The 22,633-nt window shown below is 38.9% G+C and overlaps 1 protein-coding gene across 3 annotated transcripts in view; it reads left to right on the top strand.

The window, feature by feature from the left end:
- GREB1 (growth regulating estrogen receptor binding 1) overlaps nucleotides 1-19,663 on the top strand; it is an 87,844-nt gene extending 68,181 nt beyond the window's left edge. For 2 of the 3 annotated variants that reach the window (XM_059842888.1, XM_059842889.1), the window contains exons 23-33: nucleotides 2,783-2,885; nucleotides 3,627-3,785; nucleotides 5,877-6,019; nucleotides 6,729-6,890; nucleotides 8,689-8,893; nucleotides 9,715-9,889; nucleotides 10,812-11,030; nucleotides 13,328-13,463; nucleotides 14,003-14,203; nucleotides 16,163-16,301; nucleotides 17,938-19,663. In XM_059842888.1, coding sequence (XP_059698871.1) covers nucleotides 2,783-2,885; nucleotides 3,627-3,785; nucleotides 5,877-6,019; nucleotides 6,729-6,890; nucleotides 8,689-8,893; nucleotides 9,715-9,889; nucleotides 10,812-11,030; nucleotides 13,328-13,463; nucleotides 14,003-14,203; nucleotides 16,163-16,301; nucleotides 17,938-18,101 — 1,806 coding nt within the window. In that variant the 3' untranslated portion in view covers nucleotides 18,102-19,663. Of the gene's footprint in view, nucleotides 1-2,782; nucleotides 2,886-3,626; nucleotides 3,786-5,876; nucleotides 6,020-6,728; nucleotides 6,891-8,688; nucleotides 8,894-9,714; nucleotides 9,890-10,811; nucleotides 11,031-11,136; nucleotides 11,325-13,327; nucleotides 13,464-14,002; nucleotides 14,204-16,162; nucleotides 16,302-17,937 lie in introns of those variants that run through there. The other variant, XR_009485969.1, reaches the window with a different exon arrangement.
- The last annotated feature ends 2,970 nt before the right edge of the window (nucleotides 19,664-22,633 follow it).

The following is a 22,633-nucleotide window of genomic DNA, read 5'->3' on the forward strand; positions in this document are numbered from 1 at the left end:
TCAGCACAGCATTGTGCTTGACTTCCCTAAAGCCATGTAAAGCTGCAGACCAATCAGGTATCCACTTCAAAGTTTCTTTTCAGATCTCCTGTTTATTGCAGTTAGGAGATAGGGGATGGGCAGGATCCCATTATGCAGAGGATTATGCTTCAAAAGTGTGCATACCCTGCTTGCAGGATCTCTTTGTAGTTACTTACAATGCACAAACTCCTGGAAAAAGGGGTAGTGGCAGATGGGGCAAGATGGGGAGATGTGGAAGTTGTGATTTTCTATAGTTATTCAGTATTTTCAAACCAAGAGTCTCTGTGCTATTCCATTTTGCCCAAGATGGTTAACATATGAAACAGTAAAATTAATTTTAGAGGTGCGTTTAGCTATCTGGGTATGCTACAAGTTCACTTGCTTAAGATTCTTCCCTTCTGGAGTAAATGCTGATTATAAATGAGATGTCATTCTTTTTTTTTTTTTTTTTTTTTTTTTTTTTTTTAATCTTCATCTCAAAATGACCTGAAAAAGGTGTTCTCTCTTTCACCAGTTCATTTCTTGAGCAGCAAATGCAGGCAAACGTGCAGTGAATGGAGTCCAAATATGAATGCTGCATGTGCAAAGCCCAATCTCTGGCAGGGAAACATTCTAATAACATGGAGATATTCCTGAAAGTTCCCAACAGCTTTTCACATACAGCATTGCTCATATCTAGCAGTTCGTAACACTCACAGTACTAAATTGGAAACTTTTAATGTGACAGATAGAGATTGGGGAAGATCTGCTGCATGCCATGGCCCAAGTGCATGCATTACAGATTAGTGGTGTAGCACTTGTCCTCCTGTGGTTTCCAGCACTTTTGACTCATTGCCCTACAGTTTGTGTACACTTTAGCCTGGTGACTGATGCTTTTCATCTCAGCACCATGCAGCAGTAGCCTCATCACTCCCACACACATCGTGAAAAGCCCTTGGCAAAGACTGGACCCCAAGGAAAGAAAAATACATGAGTTTGACAGAATAAAATTTTAATGCATATCAAAGAGAAAAAGTAAGGTTTTCAGCGTGTTGTTCTGTTGACAATTTTAAGTATATACTTCAAACAGATTAAGAACTAATTTTTATATAGATATCTAATATCAAGGAGACAGGTGTGTTTTTGATAAATGATCTCTTGTTTGAAATTAGGAAACTGTTTATATGTCAGGCTACACTGTGTTTAATGAAAAGATGATCAGAGGCGCTTTAAAAGAGTATGTTCCTAAGAGAATAAAAAGGTAATTTCCGACATGAGGAAAACAAATGAAAGTATTTTCTTTGTTTGCCTCAGATGTGGGGAAATAAGATGGTTTTGTTTTAGCTCCTTAATGAGTAGCCATTGCTGCCAAGTTTAGAACCTTGTTCCAGGGTCAGAGGAGAAGATTCTCCTTAGTTTCAATGGATTTTACATAAAAAACAAAACTGGGAGTTAGAAACATCTGGTCCATAGGCTGACTGTAGTTCATGCTGTCATTTCCTTTGTTTGAAGTCACTTTTTTTCTGTGTTACTCCAGGATGACAGAGAGTTGAGTGTTGACAATTTGATTCTCAGCAGAGAACAGGGATAATGAGACCCTCATCCACCCTTTGCAAAGCAACTGGTCAGACTGCAGTCTGATATGAAAAACAACAGAAAATGAGCTTTGACCAAAACAAATGTCTCTTGCTTCAAATGTAAAGCCTCCCTTCCTCAAGTGTTGAGAGAAAATGAAAATTTTTCTTGTCATAGATGGAAAACAGTAACTTAAATACTCTGTTTAGCAATTCCAACACCCTATGCTTCTGACATGTCCTACCAGTAATGGAATTGAAGCTGGGTTTTCAATTCAGTAGTAATGTAGACCTAATCCAAAATCTGTTCCACTCTGTGAAATCAGACAGTTGCTGTCCAGTGTGTTGTAACTGATCTACATGTTAACCTCCCCGTACAGTCCTCACACACACACAGTATCATGGTTTTTAAAGCTGCCTGATAGACATGGCCTTATTTACCTGATGTTATCATCAGCAAACTACCAGTGAAAGACAGAACAACCCACTGAGTAAATCACTGGCTGTGGCTTACACCTTCCAGCAATACTCTTGATGTAGTGAAGGGAAAATTAATACACTGTGTGGATGGGATGAAAAAGAATAGAGAAAGTTATATGTAGCAGTTCTATTTTAAGATAATTTTAAAATGGGCTTTTAAAAGGTAACTTTAAAAGATTGGAAGGGAAATATTGTATTTTCAGCATGAGAACAGGCCATTGTTGCACATACCGTGCCCTTCAGGAGTGGCCAGCAGGAGCTCTCCTGGGGATGTGTTGCCACTTTGACTCCTCAGGAGAGTGGCTGTACTTCAGTAGCAGGCAGTGTACTGGTAAATCATATGGAAATGAAAGGCTTGGGATAATTCTTTAGTTATCTTCTAATTCGAGAGTTCTTTGTAAATTTTATGAGCTTGTGTGATTTTTAAATGTTCATTGCCTGTGTAGAACCTATAACATTAGGAGAGAAAATTCTTGTCTCTGGGCCTGTAATTAGACCTGTGATATAAAAAGTGTTTTCCGGCTAGGCTCCTGCACAGAGAGAATAAAACTGTTGAACATTATATTTTTCATTAATGCCCAGGAATATACGAATACCAAAGATATCCAAGTCCTGAATATTAATATTCAGTTTCACCACAGCTACAATTTCCAGAATATGTGGAAAACTAACGTGATGAAAAGCAAAATTTTACTCTTTTTTTTTTTCTCTCATTTATATGTTTACAGATAGGGAAAACGGGTGCCTATCTGCAGTTCCTCAGTATTTTGTCCCGAATGCTGATCAGACTGACAGAAGTGGATGTTTATGATGAGGAAGAAATCAACATTAGTAAGTTCCTGATATAAAAATATTCTAGAGACAATAGAAGATTGTTTTGCTAAATTGAAATATAGTTGTCTGTATATTCTATGTGTATTCTATTCTATTCACCTTTGCAATTGCTTTACATTATATAAATACTCTAAGAAAAATATTTTCTGATCTTCAACTGATAGAAGACTTCGAATATTTTAAGAATGACTTAAGAATATTTTATTATTTTATTCATTATTTAGAATTTAGCAAAGAACATACCTCTGTTTTTTGTGGAAAGAGATTGACAGCATTTATGTATATTGAATGATATCCAGCCATTGGTCTTCGGTGTAGAATTGGAATGAACTTCTGTGGTAAAGCGTATTAAAGGAATCATTGAAATTTTGTCACATTTATACCCTGAGGAACAATGTCACATTTTCTTATTACACAAGATTACCGGAGGGAAGGAAGTTTCTGCTCTCTAATATTTAATTTTAGTCCAAACTTGCTTTATTTACAGTGTATTAGCCATCTGTGTTTTCAGATGTATTTCTGTCAGACAGGACATGAAGATAATTTTTAAAAGGTAGAGTTGGATTGAGGTGCAAGGCTCATTTGTGCAAAAGTTTACCTCTTGGTGCATAATGATATTGTGTCATCAGACTAATGAAAGAAAAAATGAAGCAGGAAAAATAGGTACAGCAAAACCATTTATAGCAATATAAAGAGCTTTAAAAAATTCTGAATTCTTATTTTTCAATAATAATATAGACATGAAAGAAGAATCTGATCAATACTACCATCAGCCTGGAGATATGTGGCCAGATTTGGAGTCATTTAAGAAGATGCCTTTTGACTACACCATCCATGATCCAAAATATGAAGATGCAAGTCTGATTTGTTCAAAGCTTCAGACTATAGACAGTGAAGGTTAGAATTTTTGAATTCCTGATTGGTACATGTCTATGTATTCATTCATTTGTTTTTAATGTGAGAATCCTGTTAAATTTTAAACAGAGTTAAAATATCAGAATTGCTTTTGATTAAGTAATAGTGAAAAAATATTTAAAGTTTTCCAGATGAAGTACCAGAGTATGACCCTTATAAACTACTTATGGAATATTATGTGGATAGTCTTTTATTAAAAAAGCTGTAATTCCACAATAAGTTTGTGCATTTGAATGATTTTCTAAAGTAGCATTGTCTTGCTCTGTAGCAATGCAATGATTTATGTGCATTAAGTTAGCTTTGTACTTAAAAGTATGGATAGGTTTATTTTTTAGGTTTTAGGTTAGGTTTGGAAAGCATGAGATGAACTTGCCCAGACCTAGATTCCTGGAGTATTGATGTGTGAGTTAGTGCTCTGAATTAGCCAGCTGGACATACACAGGCCCATGGGAGTGGGTGGCAGGGAGGAAACCCTGCTGTTCAGAAAGCCCTTGGCAGGCTGGAGAAGTGCAACCTTGTCACCAACATGTATTAAGAAAAATCCTTTCCTTAAGATTTTTTCCTCCTGAGCTGCTGAGAGGCCTCAGGAAGAAAGTGTAAACAATTCTTATCTGCTGCTGTGGAATGCAACAGGTGGATCTGTGATTGGGCTCATCTGGTTGTTTCTAATTAATGGCCAATCACAGTCCAGCTGTCCAGACTGTCTCGGTCAGAGACAAACCTTTGTTATTCATTCATTTTCTATTCTTAGTTAGCCTTCTGCCAAAATCCTTTCTTCTATTCTTCTAGTATAACTTCTAATATAATATATATCATAAAATAATAAACCAAGCCTTCTGAACATAAAGTCAACTTTCTCGTCTCTTCCCTCATCCTAAGACCCCTGTGAACAACATCACAGAACCTCAGGAACAGGACCCTGTTGAACAGTTCACCCAACGTGCCCCTTGCACTTGGAATAGAATAACTTTATTCAGCTGTACAAGTCTGGGGCCAGCTCTAAGAAAGCAGCTTTGATAAAGGTGACTTGATGGTGCTGGTTGACAACAATTGAACATGAGTCACCAGTTCTCCACTGGGTTAATGGCTTACTAATAATCTAGCAACAGGTCAAGGGAAGTGATTATTCTTCTGTGATGGCAACTCTAAGGGCCCGTCTGGGTACTCTGTCAAGTTTTTGGCTTCCCAATATGAGAAAGACATTGTCATAGAGAAGTGAGGCCAGTGAGCAGCCACTAAGATATGGAGAAAATTGGAGTGAATTGGGTTCATTTCAGCTAGGGACATCTAGCAGGTGCATCTGAATGCTGTCTTCAACTTCCTAATGGGAATTTATAGAAACAAACTATTGTAGATACACAGCATAAGGACAAGAGACAACAGGCACAAGTTGCAATATGGGAGATTACAATTAGATTGTATGAAAAATATTTGCAGAATAAAAAGTGGTCAAACCATGGAGCAGGTTGCCCATGAAAACTCCACTCTTGATGATTTTTGAAACTTAATATGACAAGGAAAAGCTTTGAGCAACCTGATCTGATGCTGAAAATCTGAATGGAAGATTAAATAACAAAGTCTTTTTCAGCAGAAGATACACCTCATCTTCCCCCAATCTCTCAAAAAGAGTATCCTTTGAAAAATATGGATATACATAAAGGATCAACATCACTAAACTGCCAAATTAATTTCACATAATCTACTGAGTTGTCTGTCACAGAATGGCAAATCTCATAAGGCTCTTTTTTACTATTCATTGCTTTTGTAAACATTCTACCAATAATAACAACAATGAAAATTTTAATGATCAGGCATTGCTTACATCTCAGCCTTATGTGAAATCTGTACTGAATTACCATAATCATGAATTTGTAGATAATTCCTTGTAGTTCTCTTTGCTGTACATAGCAATTTATAAAATGTACTGTGCTCAGAATAAATTCGTAGTTTTGTATGTGTTTTATATTGCCATTTTCCTAGAAGCTGCTTTCAGTGACAGAAACAGTCTGTCACAAGAGAATACAGTCTAGCCTTGAATATATGTTACATTTAATTTGTTTATTTTCTTAACAGACAGCTCAATGAGCAGGAGACAGGAAGATACGTACACGTGCCGTCAAACAACTAGGATGAGATTGTCCAAGTATGCAGCATACAACACCTACCATCACTGTGAGCAGTGTCATCAGTACATGGGGTTCAATCCCAGGTACCAGGTAAAGATTTCCAGGTGTTACTCTGCAGATCAGAAGCCGAAGCACACACAACCCAAACACAGTTTGTGTACATTCACTGTATTTTAATCGGTTTAGAATTTGTGGGTGTATACACATACAGCTGATTTACAGATTTTGTTATTTCTTGAGGTTTGCCTGCCTTGACTAGGCTGCAGTTTGGGGAACTCAGAGGACTGACCCATGTCATTTACACGAGGGTGTAAGTTTATTCAGTGCTGTGATCTGCATGTGTACTACCAGTTAAAACTACTTTCCCAGTAAGCTTTGCTTAAGTGGAAAAGTTTGCACCTGAGTGAGTGCAACAGGTGCTACTTCTGATACAGGAGTAGTCCTCAGAATAACCCTCTAATTTCTTGCCTATGTGAGGAAGAAAATGTCAGTACTGCAAATACTGTTTTTTATGTGCCATTATTTCTGAAAGCCTGGAGGGGCCTGTAAGTATTGGTACCATCTGCAAGATGAAACTGAAACTACAGTTTTAAAAGAGGGAATGCTTTGATCTGTATTTTTTTAGTGTAAGCTCTAGCCTAGGAAATATTACTTAACACTTATGAATAATGAAGTTAAATCTAATGTCATACAGTTAGTGACTGTAATCTGTTCAGCAATGTTGTAAATGTATATAAACTACACTGATACCTTGTGGTTTGACTTAACCTGGAATTATCATATTTTTTTCCATCCTTAGATTTATGAGTCCACTCTGCATGCATTTGCCTTTTCCTATTCTATGCTGGGAGAAGAAATACAGCTGCATTTTATCATTCCAAAATCAAAGGAGCATCATTTTGTCTTTAGCCAACCAGGAAGACAGTTGGAAAGTATGAGGCTACCGCTAGTCACAGATAAGGTAGCTGAATTATTTTAATTTATATTTATGGCCATATATAGGAGAAAGACACCACCAATTTCAAATTTTGTTGAATTAGTATTCTCTATACTACTATTCCTACTGTCAAGAGACAATGAAGGTGTCCTTTTGCTAAGCTTGTATTTTCTTCTGGAAAGGGATATGTGAAAACAATTTTTGAGTCACCTAAAAGCTCTATCTTTTGGTCAGAGTCAAGGTTGATCCTTTGGTATAAACCATCTTGTCTATGACAAAAGGTCTTTGTTTATGGGTTTAAGATGTTAAAGTGAGAATAGTTCCTGCAAAGAAACTCAAAGATATTATTTCATTATCATACCATTAGTATGAGAAAGCATTTTTTTCTGTAGAGAAAAAGCAGTGGAATATCCTGTTTTATTCTGCATAAATGCTTAGTTACTTTCATATAAAAACAATGCTTTCAAAGGATCTTAGTTATGGCTTCAAGACTGTATAAAGAATTACATGTCATGCTTGTAGGAAGGTATATATTTGACAGGCTCTGACCACAGAATCACAGAATAACTGAATTGGAAGGGACCTACAAGGATCACTGAGTCCAGCTGCTAGCCCTGCACAGCACCATCCCCAGGAGTCACACCATGTGCCTGAGAGCACTGTCCAAACACTTCTTGAGCTCTGTCAGGCTGGTGCTGTGACCAGTGCCCTGGGGAGCCTGTTCCAGTGCCCAGCCACCCTCTGGGGGAAGAACCTTTTCCTGATATCCAGCCTATACCTCCCTTGACACAATTCAGGCCATTCCCTCAGGTCCTGTCACTGCTCACCAAAGAGAAGAGGTCAGTGCCTGCCCCTCCTCATCCCTTCACAAAGAAGCTGTAACTGCAGTGAGGTTTGCCCTTAGTTTCCTCCAGGATGAACAGAAAAAGTGACCTCAGCTACTCCTCATACAGCTTCCCCTCACAGCTCTTCACCATCTTTGCTGCCCTCCTTTGGACACTCTCTAATAGTCTAATATTTTTCTTATATTGTGGTGCCCAAAACTGCACAGAATATTCAAGGTGAGACCACACTGGTGCAGAAATGTTGACCTTTACAGAGATCCCTGATGCCCACATCTAAGGTGAAGCTGTGCCTTGCTCAGGCCACACTGCTTGCAGTATTGAAGCAATTTGTGGAACAGCAGTAAGCAGTATAGCACTTCTGTCCTGCAGAAAATAAGCTGCTTCCAATAAACAGTAATAAATCAATATCACCCTCCAGTTCAAGTTTTAAATAGAAGAACCAAGACAGCAACACAACAGCAATGTAAGAATGACATGTCCTGCTCTCCCTCACCCAGTAAACTTGTGCTTGGCTACATGGTTGGAGCTCTGCACTGGGTCCTTGTGGATTCTTTTCTTGCTTCTGCCACTGACCTGGTTGAGGCTTTGACATTTAAGGACTATGCTCCCTTTGCTTCTTTTTCTATTCCCTTGCTCCATTCAGAAGAGTTGTCCTGTAGTTTTGGAGTAAGGTGTTTCTTGCAGTCCTATATCATATGGACCTAAATCCTCTTGCAGATCTGTCCTCAAGGTACCTCTGCACTTGGCAGGCCAAGGTTAGCAGTCCTGTCCAACCCACCACACTCTCATTGGTCAATGAAGCTAAATGATAGAGTTTTCTTTTTTCCAGTTCTTTTAAAAGTTGTTTATTTTCCTGTCAAGGAAGTTTAAAATGTGTCAGTTTGTCTAGTGTTAGTGGATCTGATTTATTCTCCTGGAGAATCTATTTCTCCTTTTTCTGTCCAGATTAATAAGCTCACACTTCTTTTTACCTGCAGAGTGAAGATTACATAAAAAGCCCCACTTTTACTCCCACCACTGGCCGTCATGAACATGGACTTTTCAATTTATATCATGCAATGGATGGAGCCAGTCATTTGCATGTTTTAGTTGTCAAGGAGTATGAAATGGCCATCTATAAGAAGTATTGGCCCAACCACATCATGCTTGTTCTTCCAAGCATTTTCAACAGTGCAGGAGTAGGTAAGTGGAACAAGAAGTTCTAAAAAATGTGGACACACAACTTGGATCTTTTGGTGTTGTTATTTGACAGTGCAATGTGGACCCACAGCTTGCAGCTAGGATGTCTGATCTGGTGATCTGGATTCCCTCTGAAGACAACGTGTCACAGCTGAAGATACATTTCTCTTAATCCAGGACACCTAGAACAAGCTCAATGAGTTGCACCCTAGAAATACTTAATTCTTCTATTGTCTTTGAAGAAGCTGAGGGTGTTAAAGCTCAAATGGAGTTAATGACTCTGTTTCCTTGTGGAAATAAGTTGTGAGCTATTTGCATGGGCAGTGATGCTCTGGTTGAGTACACCCCTCAGGAAGGTTCTGCTAATATAACATCTGTGAAATAGTCAACCCTTTGCTTGTGCTGCTGGAGCACCTTATATACAGCAGTAGTGACAAACATTCAAAGTAGATCATCAGGGACAATTTCCAGTGTCATTCACTGGAAAGCTGGTCAGTCAACATCTCTAGCTCTTTGCACTAAGAGATGCTAACAAACACAAATAATGTCACATGAAAAGAATTAGTCACTAAATCCTTAAGACACTAGAAAATCTTTACCACAGAAGTCAGGCCTTATTTTTCATCCTTCCCAATGTGGTTCTTTAAGTCAATTGCTTGGCAAGTGAAAAAGCAAGTTGGCTCTGGGTGGTGGTGGGGTTAAAATCTTCAGAGTGATTTATACCCTTGTCTGTGCAGAAATATTCACTTCAAAAGGCTTCTGACTTAAAAGTAAACAGTTTGTGCCCCTATTTTTAATCTGGTGGTTTATGCCCATGGTTTCAGGTGCTGCACACTTCCTGATTAAAGAGTTGTCTTATCATAACCTGGAGCTTGAACGGAATCGGCAGGAAGAGCTGGGGATAAAACCCCAGGATATTTGGCCTTTCATTGTCATTTCAGATGACTCCTGTGTTATGTGGAATGCAGTAGAAGTGGATTGTTCAGGAGACAGGAAAAGGTAAATAGTGTAATATATGCTTTTTCATCTGATCTCTTTTAACCTTTCTCTGCATGTAGTTTTGAAATAATTTTTGCTACACTGCAACTTCTACCCTGTAAAAGCAGGGAATTGTGTTTGCCCAAGGAGAGTACTTTCCTAGGTATCTGTCTTTGCATGGCATGTAGTGTAGTTCCTGTTGTTCATTCCTGTCTCCTGAGGATTTATGTGCCCTGCAGCCATTGCTGTTGAAGCTAGAGTTACTTGGACTGCAGATTTCAGACTCTATAAACCCTCCCTGATACACTGGACAGCATGGACATTCACGTGTCCATTTTTCACCAGATTTTTCTAGGGAACCTAAAATGACAGTTTTGTGCAAGTTGTACAGCTGATTTCCTTTGGCTCTTTTGTCAGTCCCAGTCTGTGTGTCTCCTTTATGAGTTCCCCAAATCCCTGAACTAGCATTTTTGTTTTCATTGCTTCAGAGTATTGTTTGTGCTAGATATTTTTATCTATTCCATGAACAGACTATGCAGAATTTACAGCAAACTTTCAGAGAGAATGACACTCAATGAAAACTGAGATTTATGGACTCTAGGGGTGGGCTAGAAGGATCTTAATAGTTTGTGCTTAAGTTATGGCACAAGTCAGCAGCTCTCCAAGATTCATTGGAATATTATCTAGGTAACTTTAAAAGTTTACATATCTGAGTGAATATTTTGAGAAATGTAGACTAAATTACAGATCTGTCATACCAGTCCCCACCACATAATTTTAACTATAGTGAGAGACAAAAAAATATAGTAAAGTAAGACAACACTGAAGTTATCTACCTGAAAGTTATAACAACTTCAACAGTTAAGAATTGCTCTTCAGTGGAAAGAGATTTTGAATGTTCTCTATATATTTTAAAATTAACACATTTTCATAATTATTGTAGTGACTATACATGGACTGAAAGGAATGTTTCCCTGAAGCAAATTCTGCAACACATTGAAGCAACTCCCAATGTCACTCATTATGCCCTAATTGGAATGAGGAAATGGTCCAGTAAAACAAACAGTGCTGAGATCAAGGAACCATTCTCCTGCTGCCACGTGCATGACTTCATTATGCTGAATGTGGATCTGACACAGAATGTACAGTACAATCAGAACAGGTAAGTCAATCAGTAGCACTTTTCAGCAGAGGTGATGAACCAAATAAAGGAAGTTTTTTATAAAAACAAACAAAGCTTAAACAAAGCTCTTGTTTTTTTTTTTTAGGGAGGTTGTGAATGGCATACAGACAGTTTTTGTTTTCTTACTGGTGATTCAAATACTTCCCAGGCTGCCAGAAGTTGGAAAAAGGCATTAATTTCTATAGTTCCAAATAAAACAGTGATAACAAAGTGACAGCATAGACATAGACAGCAGTGTACTCTGCAGTATTGATCTACTCCAAGTGGCCTTTGGTAAATAATGTACTTCCCTTCTTGTCTGCTAACTGCTCTCCCTTCCAAAGGAAACAGGGATAGATGAATGATTGGTGCATAACCAAATATCATTCTGATATATATATCTGGGCTATTTACCCTGAGTAGCACAACACTGCAGCATACCACATGTGTGCTCATCAGGACAATCAGAAGAAAAAAATAAATAAGTCTTGTTCACATTGGTGGTTGTTTCTCACATTCAGCTGTCTCAGAAACCCCACTTTTTCTGTTATTGTGCCACTTAGGATGTATCAGATTATAATTTTGTCATGCACAGCATTACCACAGTTAACAGAACTGCATTCACTAGGTTCATAGTCTCACAGAATTTCACTGATCTGTGTGAAATAAACTGTGGGTTTCCTCCCATTTCTGAGAGACATGCATTTCTAACATCAGAATGAAGTGCATATATATCACTGGAGATGGAATTTACTTGTCTAAAACTGGTCTTTCAGTGCCTTAGAATATAGAAGACATCCATATGGGGCTGGCAGGTATGACATGACATGTGTGATTTTCTGTAAGCTGGGTGGGATAGCCCAGGTAATTAAAATGGCTCTACACAGCTACACTTAGGTAGCTGAACATCAGGCACTGTGCTTTTAAGAAGAACTCTGCTAACTCAAGAAGATATCTTTTGAGGCCCAAGCTTACTCATAACTGCAGGGAAGCATTCTGCATTCATTATTTTCTGAATAAACAGATGTTCTGTATTTCTATTGTCACCAGCCTAGCATCTTAAAAGAACAAATTTGCCCCTGTGCATCTCTTAGTAGAGAACTGTGCTCCCAGGCTGCCTGTGTTACCTTATGAAGCATGTATGAAGGGCAAATGGAGACAATGGCAATTAAGCAAAATGATATGAGTGCAAGCAACCATGCTAAAATGTCAGGAATGCCACATCACACCACCCATTTCCTGCCTCTGTCTTTGAACCACAGGAGGCTCAGGTTAATCCTGTGTGGGTACTGCTGAGTGTGAAGTATTGCATGGCATTCCAAGCCTGGGCAAGGAAAAAGGTACATTTTAAAACCCAGAGACAGTAACAGTCAGGGATATCAAATAACCATGTAGATATTACTAGGATCAAAGACAAAACTTTAAAAATCTATAACTGAATGCCATGTTTCTCACTGATGTTGACTGTTGCACTGATTGCTCAGCTTAAATTCAATCCCTGGGTGTCAATCCAATGGTTCTGCACATCACCCGGTTTCCTTTGTAATAAATATATTCAAAATGGAGAACTGAGTCTGAATTTTCCAGAGATCAGAGTATTTGAATTTAGTCAGCTTTCGGAGTTTAGCTTTTATTCTGTTCCCTCATATTTTTTAAATGGGTCAAATTTAGCTCAGGGATGTTTGGCCTCATTCTTCTTAATCTTTTCCTGTGTCTAAGCAGTTCTCTTGTATAAAGACTCCATGCCTTCAAATAGCTTTTGTTTCTGAAATAAAATTACATCAGTTCTGTAGAGGAACACCAAAAAAATTGCTTGCTATTAATATTCTGAGGGGAAAATGAGTAGTCAGATAATTCTGTGCATTTGATAAATCAATGTAAGGCCTCATCCATTTCCTTGGAAGTCCAAGGAATTAATTTACTTGACTGTATTTGGGGTATTAATGTATGTAGCAATTTCTTATGGTTCCACTGTTGTAGTAAAAGGCAAAAATTGTTTTAACTCCTGGGTATTTTCCTTAGCAATTTACTGCCTTTCCACTTTATGCTTTTGATCTTTTCCCTCCCTAAGTGCTTTTCTCCCTCATTCTGGTCTTCTCAAACTGATGCTAACCTAGTTTATTACTAGAAAGCTGAAGCCCCTTTCCCTGACTGATGGGACTGGTGGAGGGTCAGTATGTTTCAGTATGTTTGATACCTGTTCTTTCTATGGTGCTGATCAAAGGCTCTGAGTGCTTGTATTGGTCAGTGTGTGATGAGGAACATTCCTCTGACCTGCTATGATTTTTTCTTTCCAGATTTACGTGTGATGATGTTGACTTCAACTTGCGTGTCCACAGTGCCGGCCTCCTCATCTGTCGGTTCAACCACTTCAGTGTCATGAAAAAGCAAATTGCAGTTGGAGGACAACGATCCTTCCACATCAAGTCTAAGGTGGGAACTGAGACCTCTGTTGCACTGTTAAAATTTTGTTTTCCTTTCTTGTTTTTTTTTAACTAGGACACCTGAGGTATTTTGGTGCATCATCTGTTGCCAGTAATGGGGTATGTCTGCCACATGGGGCTTTTTTTAATTTTTTTTTTTCTGAAATCCACAATATTATTGTCATAAATACAACTTTCCTTAATAGTTTTCCTTCAAAACTTCGAAAAACACATAAAGTGTCTCTTTGCAATCCAAGTAACCATTCACTATGTGGATTTTATCAGTTGAGCTATAGAATTGCTCAACTTCATGGGACTTCATAGGTAGGAGTACTTTGAGTTTAAAGAGGAAACCTCAAAGACTATAAACACAAATATAATTTTATGAAACTGAAACTGTTTTGGTAGCAGATACTTTTTGCTGAATAACTTTTCTTCTTATGTAAAACTTAGATTTGTAGGGTAGGGATGTATTTCGTACAAACCAGAATTCACACAGGTACAACTTGATTAAGATTCATCTGTATGAGAAATATTTTTTCCTCACAGGTATCTGACACTCCAGTTTCAATCTCCCCTGCTCAGTACATTTGTGCTCCTGACAGCAAGCACACCTTCTTGGCAGCACCTGCTCAGTTGCTCCTTGAAAAATATCTCCAGTACCACAGCCATCGCTTCTTCCCTCTCTCACTGAAGAATTATAGCAATCCAGTGCTGTCTGTGGACTGTTACCTTAACTTAGGACCACAGGTACTGAACAAAACAATCTCCAAGTAGCTCTAGAAATGCGTAGGCTCTGTTTTGGATGGGTTATTGATGTATTCCTTTGAAGAATGAGGTACATTCCTGTAATGATAAAATCGAATTCTGAGTCCCATAGAGATATTTTCAGAGGCTTCAACTAAAGTACATGGAGAGAAATCCCAGAATTGTCCTAAATACTAATATAGTCTTTGAAGTGTTTTCTCAATCTGCTATAATTTGGCTCTTCCTACAGAAAATTTCTTCCACAAGAGGGTTTTACAAATACTAGATAACCCTTAGAAAGCACTTCAAATATACAGATGTTTTAGTTCACTTCAGACTGATAAGCTGAGGCAGAGAATCAAATACTAGACAACCAGTGGGAATGGGAAAAGGTGACATTAGGTCTCAGGAGCTGTTGGCTCTCTCTGATGAGTCTGGCTCTAAAGCCAAGGTCGTAATTGAACTCAAAGATGTCAATAGAAATTTGGTACTAGGGTGTTGTGGTTCAGGAGAGAGGGACTGTGTCGTATTTACATTCTTTGAACAGAAAGAGACAAAATTTTCTCTTTCAGGTTTTTCCTGATAATGGCAGTGAGGAGCCTCAGAGAAAGAGAAAACAATTCTTACCTCTATTCTCTGCACTTGTTGTTTTTGCACATGTGGAATGTGTTAGGAAAATTGTTTACCTGAAGAGATTTAGTAATTAGATTCTAGTGATGGTTGTTTATATTAATTGGTCTATTAGGTCAAAGTTGTGTCCTGGCCATCTGGAGACAGTCACAGGTTTTTCTTTAGTATGTATCTTTGTATAGTATAGTATAGTATAGTATAGTATAGTATAGTATAGTATAGTATAGTATAGTATAGTATAGTATAGTACAGTATAGTATCTCTTTAGTTATAATATACTATTAATGTAATATAGTTTAATAAAACAATTGCTCAGCCTTCTGAATCAATAGTCAGATGCCAATCATTTCCTTCATCGGGGGTGCCCTGCATTATATGATAGGATTGTTTTTATCTCTTCACTGAATACCAAATGAAATTCAGTCCTTCTGGGCTTACTGAACTTCTCTTCCAAAGAGCTATGTAATAACTGTCTCATGTATGTTTTTTCTACAACATTTTGAGTTCTTAGGCTTTTGTTTGCACCACATTTGGAAAAACAAGCTTTGTGAGAGGGCATTGTATTGTTACTGTCTTCATCCTTTGCATCCTTTCAGCTCTAACCCATCCAGCACATGAAATGATTTCAATTTCATTCTGGAATTGCTGTCTGAACTGTAATATGATACAACAGGATTGAAGGAATATGGAATAGGCATACTGGTACAGAGTCTAGTTGCTGAGGTTCAGCCTTCCTCCTCCACTCAATCATGCTGACCCATGCCAGATGAGGATGTATCCCACCTAAGTAGTACAGTGGCACTTTTGAAACAAAGCCATGTGTGGAAGATTCCCTAAATCTGAATTTATAAATCCTGAAAGAGTGCTGTAAATATTCCTGTTCCTAGTGGATTTCAGGAGTAGCCATAAAAACTAACTAGGCGAGAAGAAACCTCATAAATTCCTGTATATGCATAACTCTACTGACTTGAGTAATCCTTGAGTAATCATAATGTAAGTGAAATCTGGAATTTCTAAGGGTCCTTTTCATGTCTGACTATAAAGTTATTGTATTTACTCACAACAGCATTATGGTTATGGGGAGCTATTGTTACTGCAACTTTCAAACTCTATCACATCTAATAATAATAATAACAACAACAACAACAATACATAATTCTGAATTGTGCTTATGTGTATTGTTAATACGTAGTGCTATGTTTTGGAAGGAACTATAAAGCTCACAATATTTGGAGTTGGAAAGAAAGTCTGAATTTGAATCAAGTGCAGATACTGGAAGCTTCATATGGAAGCTCTAAAGATGTTAATTTTTTTCCACCCTCTCCCAATCAGATTTCAGTTTGCTACGTGAGTTCTCGGCCTCATTCTCTGAACATCAGTTCCTCTGGTTTGACATTCAGTGGACTCCTGCTGTACCTCTGTGACTCCTTTGTTGTAGCTAGCTTTTTGAAGAAGTTTCATTTTCTTAAAGGTGAGCTGCAATAACTTTATTACAAAGAATTAGGTGACATGGTCTCTGAGAATGTGGGGAAAATCTATTTTATCTGTGTTTAAAATCTATTATATTTATTTAATATAATTGTGTTTATTCATATTCGTCTTTATATGTCCCACCCAACTTTGATGCTTGATCATGCTGGCTCTGCACTGCAGTAAACTGGTATAGCAGTGCTGTAAGTTCTGCAGATTTTTAAGTGGGAGGGAATGTTGGATCCATATCATCATGCCTAAAGTATGTGCACAACTCCTTACTCTGTTGAAAAACTGAGTATTGACGATTTATGCATGAAACATTTGCCTGCTGTGTTCTTGCAGCTTTTCTAAATTTCGATAGAAAATAGGTGATTGACAAGCATCTATCAAAATCTATTTACTATTTTTAGAAATAGAAACTGGCTCATTTATTCCTGATGCCCAGTTTTTCCATGTAAACCTTTTGATGCTGTGCAGCAGTGAGGACAACTAACTTCCACTTGTGTTGAAGACAGTCACATTGCAAACTTCTTTTGGATCCTTCTCCTGCTATCTTAGACATTTGGTGCTCTGGGGCTTTGTTTGTCTCAGCTATAACTGTCACTGGGAGAAGAGCACCGTGGTTAGTGCCTCTTGAAACTGGCAGAGTTGTTATACACTGCTGGGTTCTTCGTTGCAGCTAAAACAGAGGCTACAAGTTAGTCTCATTTTGCATAAACCAATCAATTTTAAATCATGTAGCATGAAGTGTGTTTGCTTTGGGATTTCTCCATCTCTCCTGGGAGTCTGCTTGATTTTCTAACCCATCACATAAGAATTAAACACCATGTGACTCTCTGTCTTGTTTCTTTTTATTATATTCACAGGATTTTTTTTTTTTTTGTCTCAGGCATTACTACTTACCTCACCATTTCTTTTTTAGATTACTGTATGCTGGTGAGGTAATTATTTTCTCTTAAAGGAGGATTTTTCTCAGAAGCCATGAAGCCATGCATGCAAGTTAAAGTGGTTATCAGCATTGCAGACAGGACAGCTGGCATTGGTTACTGAAGTATCATTTTTTTAGTTTGGCATTCTGGGTTTGCTTGTGTCTGTAGCCACATAGACCAGATTCTTTCTTGCCAGCACGTGAGTTTACCAATCCAAAAGCCCCTAAAATTTGTGATTAGTTTTAAAGACATGTTTAGACCATTTCTGGGCAGCAAAGCACAAAGAGCTTAGTCAGTGATTGCCATGTGGGTTTTGCTGAGTGAGGGTTTCATGCAGCAAAGGTTATGATCAGGAGGGCTACAAGAGGAATGGATGTAGGGCTTTTATCTGGTTTGCTGTCAGGACCCATCATGACCTCCTTAGACCTGCCAGTTTTACTTTTCCTACCCTAAGGATCATGGAAAGTGCTTCTAGTCCTGTTTACTAGGTGATTATGAGGTACCTCAAGTTACACAAGAAGATCCTGACGAGTTAGCTGAACATAGCTCTCCTCAAGTCCTACCTGAGGGGTTTAATTTTCTCCCAAGCCCATTTGTAACTCCTGATGTGAAAGCAGTGGAGTTCTCCATGCAGGGTGCTGGGAGGTGGGTGATCTGAGAACAAAGGGGATACTCATGTGAGTTTCTTTTGAACTGTTTGCCCAGGTGCCACCCTGTGTGTGATTTGCCAGGACCGCAATTCTCTCCGCCAGACTGTTGTCCGGTTGGAGCTGGAAGACGAATGGCAGTTCCGCCTGCGGGACGAGTTCCAGACTGCCAACGCCAAGGAGGACAGACCACTTTTCTTCCTGACTGGGCGACATATTTAATTGAAAAGAGACACATTTCCTGAATGACACAAGACACTAATTGCCACCATCTCATGAAATTACTTTTGAGAGGCTCTGCTTTCTGAACAGAAACAGGACTGTTTTCTGTTGTTTATTAGAATGATATCTAATCAGACAGCTTAAGATCATATTTGCAAACATTGAAGTGACTTTTCTAATTTAACGTTCTGATGGAAGTCATCTCTAATTCTTGATAGAGACACAGAGACTTACATGGTGGAAAGCATTTCATATCAGAAGAGAGGTCAATGAGTGCACTTCTCCTGTGGCAAAGAAGACCACATGCAAGTTCATAAAGAAAAGGGTTAGGAATCTTTTTGCACATTCCAGAAATAGGAAATGTATATTTAGGTCCAGGTTCTGGTTTCCAAGTCTTATTTATCAAACAGTCAGCATAGGGCAACAGGAGTTGGTACAGTTCTGTAGTATACTGTTTCTGATTGATCCAGGTAGGCTTTTTACATAAAGATTTGTAAAGTACATTTCTTTAACAGTAGGATCTCTGTTGAAGCTTTAATTTTTGGAATAAGTGCCACGCTGGATAGTTTTACCATGCAGGACTGTTGGAATAGAAGACAATTATATGTCTGGTTTTATTAGCATAAGGAAGAGAGTTAACAAGATAGGTGGTAAAATGAGATCTGAACATTTAAACCTGAAACTGATATTAACTTGAATAACTGAAGAGATCAAATGATGGGACTGACCTGCAAGTGATTTATTTCTAGAACAATGATGTTTTGTGACTAAATTGTAGACTGGCTGTAGACTTCAAGCTGAGGCAAGTGCACTCAGGAAAGCCTATGAAATTATTCTAAAACACTCCCAATACACTTTCTGGGGATATTTTCTTGCCAAGGTGCTTCAAAGGAGTGAGAAAATGGAGATTACAATGCTGAGAAATTCAGGTGAAAATCTAAATCATGTTTTTGAACAGCACCGGGCATTGTGGTATTTCGTATGCTCTAAATGTTAAATCAGTGGTCACTGTCTTTGTCTCGGTGTTTGGGAATGCTGTCTAAGCTGCAACTTCCCATTTGTCTTTATGGAATCAGTGTTAATGTCACTCAGTCAAGGTGTAGGAAGGATGAGTATAGACATTTTCAGAGGATATCTAATATTTGGGCAGGCTTTATTGCTGGATACACCAATGAGGGGATCATTGGCTTTATACAGATGAAATGCCATTGGGTGGCTGTGTCTGTTACAGTACTGGCCTTGAAATGCAGGCATCAGTATGGCTGTGCCAAAGAGCTAATTTAGGTTAATTTACAGAGGAATTGTACGTTCTGTAAGTTGTGAATTCTGTAAGAGATGTGGATTGCTATCTACAAGGAAACTGCTGGCAATCAGTGTGCTTCTATATTTCATTGTTCGTGTTTCAGAGTGAGAATTCGCTTTAAGTTTTGTGAAGAAAGGTGAGCATTGGCCTATGTAAATAGTACTGCTGTTCAGTTTTCACCAGTTGATTAGTTAATTTAAACTTTTTTTAAGGAAGTGTGACATTTATGTCTTTATAAATAAAGTTCATGCTGCATGGACATCTGTGTTGGTGATGTACTGGACCAATAAGTACACACACTTTTGTAGTGGAAGAAAACAGAGGAAAAGCACTGGCTGAAAGGAGTTAATATAATTAAGGAATGACCTGAACTGATCAAGAGAAAATACAGGCCTACAACATAACACAGCCTCAAAAGTACAAGGATTTTTGCAAGAACTCGGATTGAAAGACAGTGAGTTGAAATTTCCTTTCCTGTAACCAAATATTTTAACAACTTATACCAATTGTCCATTAACTTTTTTCTGTGTTTTAGGTCTGATATTTGCTTTGTCAGTCTTTAGACATCCATTTTCTCCAAGAAACTAAAAAAGCCCTAAAGTACAAAATAATTTTAAAAAAAAATCACATATTTTCTTAACATTCTCTTTTGCCACAGTTTCCAAAGCTGACAAAATACAGCTGACAGTCGCCTGAAGCCATCATACTCCTGAGTGTTGTTTCATGTTAACCTTTCTCCGTATAGTATCCTGCATACAGGATAGGAGTCCCAGGGCCTGGCCTCAGCAGACCTGTGTCTATTGTGTGACCAATCATCTCCATCATGGACTGTATTTATGAGCAATTGTATGTGATGAAAGTTGCATGCACAGCCCATTGTCTTGGAGAGCACAGCCTGTAATAAGACCAGATATGCCCTTACTCTGACCAAAATGCAGTAATTTCTGTCATGCTCTGGGAGCATCTATGCACCCACATGGTAGGAAAACACAGCATTTTGCCCACAGGAGGCCAAAAAATGATGGTGCATGACTCAGGGAGAGACAACCTCCAGAGCCCCATCCAAAAGTTTCTTAATCCCTGACCTAGTTTACAAGCTAAGCCCCCCTAAAGTGTAAGCTTTCATGGAGAGGGCAATGTAGGTTTTGTGTCCAGCTGGGACTCTGAGATGATAAAGTAATACAGATAAATAATAATGATAAATTATTGTTTGGGTGGGACTGGCATCCTGTGCTGCAACCCTTGGTGCTATAGCTCTTTACCATATGTGCATGCGTAGGGCTGGGAACCCAGGTCCCAGATCCACACTTCTCTTGTCTTTCTTTTGTGAGAAGGAATCACTGGCTTTCAGTCCCAGTGACCTTTGTGAGAAAACTTGGCCCATACCCATTATGCACACAAATCTTTTAAGCATTTCCTTTCTGGTTTTGGATGGGGCAAGAAAGCAGAACTTTGCATTCAGTGGATTCACTTGACAATGTGATAGTAAACAAACTTTTTATAGCCTCAGCCTTCTTCTCTAGCACCTTCCATGCTTCCTGATTTAGTCATCCACTATTATCACCTGCAGATAGTATTATTAGCATGCTCTAAATTGTCAGTCAGAGCGAGAAGTAGTTTATGATTCAGCTTCTGTAAAAGGCAGAGTCCAAATATAGAGAAGGTTATTGGAAAGGTGACATTATTTTCCTTCTTACCATCCTCTCTTCTCTGTTAAAGAGCTCTTCACAAGCACTTAAGCACTAATATCTGGTATCTAATCACTGGAGAACATAAGGGATTTCATCTCTCCCTAGCAAGTGCCTCCTGTTGTGGTGACAGGGAGTGTACAGATCTCAGCTCCCATTCTGCATCTAAAAGCAGTTGGTGAACATAGCTTGTGAGGGAGTTGCTTTTCAAAGGCTGTGTCTGTGACACTCTGTGGTGGAAGGTATCACACAAAAAGGAAGGTACAACAAACCCAAAGGATGGGTCAAGGGACAGCTCTACAGGGTAGAAATTGAAGAGCAAGTGAAATGGGGGCTATGAATTGATCCAGCAGCATGGAAGAAGTTGTGGGGCAAGTAGAGCTCCTGGCTGAAGTAGGAAGTGTTTGCAGGGGCACAAGGACCCTGGGCAGGGACTATGTGCAGTGTGAAAGAATCTGAATTTCCATGGAAGTTGGAATTCATGTCAGTGTCATGAGCACCCAGCTCAACAGGAGTCAGCTATCTGCCACGGGCTGCTGCTCTGTTCTGGCTGTGAGGGTGAGTGAGGATTGTGAGCCATCCCTGCTTCTTGGGGTCCATCCCCCAGCCACAACCACAGTGCTTGTGCCAGAAATGACTGTGCCAGAGCTGTTTCTCAGGGTGGTAAAGCACTACAATTACCATAAAGCCCAACCTCGGCTTGCATCCCTCTGCCATGCGTGGCTTGCCCAGAGAGCAGAGCCCTGCACCCTGCTGGGCACCCACAGCCCCATGGCACAGCCTCTCACCACACCACACCTAGCTGCCATGCTACCTTTCCATCCTCCTGCCACAGTCCTCCTCTCCCACATCATCCCCTCAGCAGCCAGTCTTAATAATTCTTCAGCTACCACTGAAATATTGTAGATATACTGGTGTGAAAAAAAAAAATCCATATTCTTCCCTTTTTCCTATTTCCTTAAGGGTACAGCTCTTGAGTGAAAAGTAAAACTGGTCCCATACATCCTCTGCCTGGTGACTCTCTTCTGTCCCTTATCCTTGCTCCAGTCTACACCTGAATAAATACTCAGTGGTTCTGGTAGTTTGCAAATGCTTTTAAAACGTTTCCAGTTCTGTTTTGACAGCTCCCAAAATAACCATTGATGATTGTGGAGGACACAACTCTGGAAGTTCTGAGGCAATAGTCCAAATGCTGACATTGTCCACTGCTGACATATTATTTGGCTAGGAAGTGGTGGGGTGTCAGATATAACAGTGAGACTCCTGTGCTGTGAGAAGAAGGCATTGGGAATTAACTGCCATGATTTTAAAAAAGAGCTCATAAAGCAGCTTCATGCATAAATGTGGTTTTGATTAAAATCCTCAGGGAAACGGAAATTTTTCATTTAGACTTACATAGGAATATAAACTGAAGGACATTTCTCCACACGTTACATGGCCAATGTATTGATTATGCACTTAAATGCTCAAGTATTATGAAGTATTTTATATATATATATATAAAAGAGTATTATTCTGTCAGTGTGAGCTGTTGTGCTGTG

This window comes from Haemorhous mexicanus, chromosome 3 (genome assembly GCF_027477595.1).
Source record: "Haemorhous mexicanus isolate bHaeMex1 chromosome 3, bHaeMex1.pri, whole genome shotgun sequence".
NCBI classification, from domain to species: domain Eukaryota; kingdom Metazoa; phylum Chordata; class Aves; order Passeriformes; family Fringillidae; genus Haemorhous; species Haemorhous mexicanus.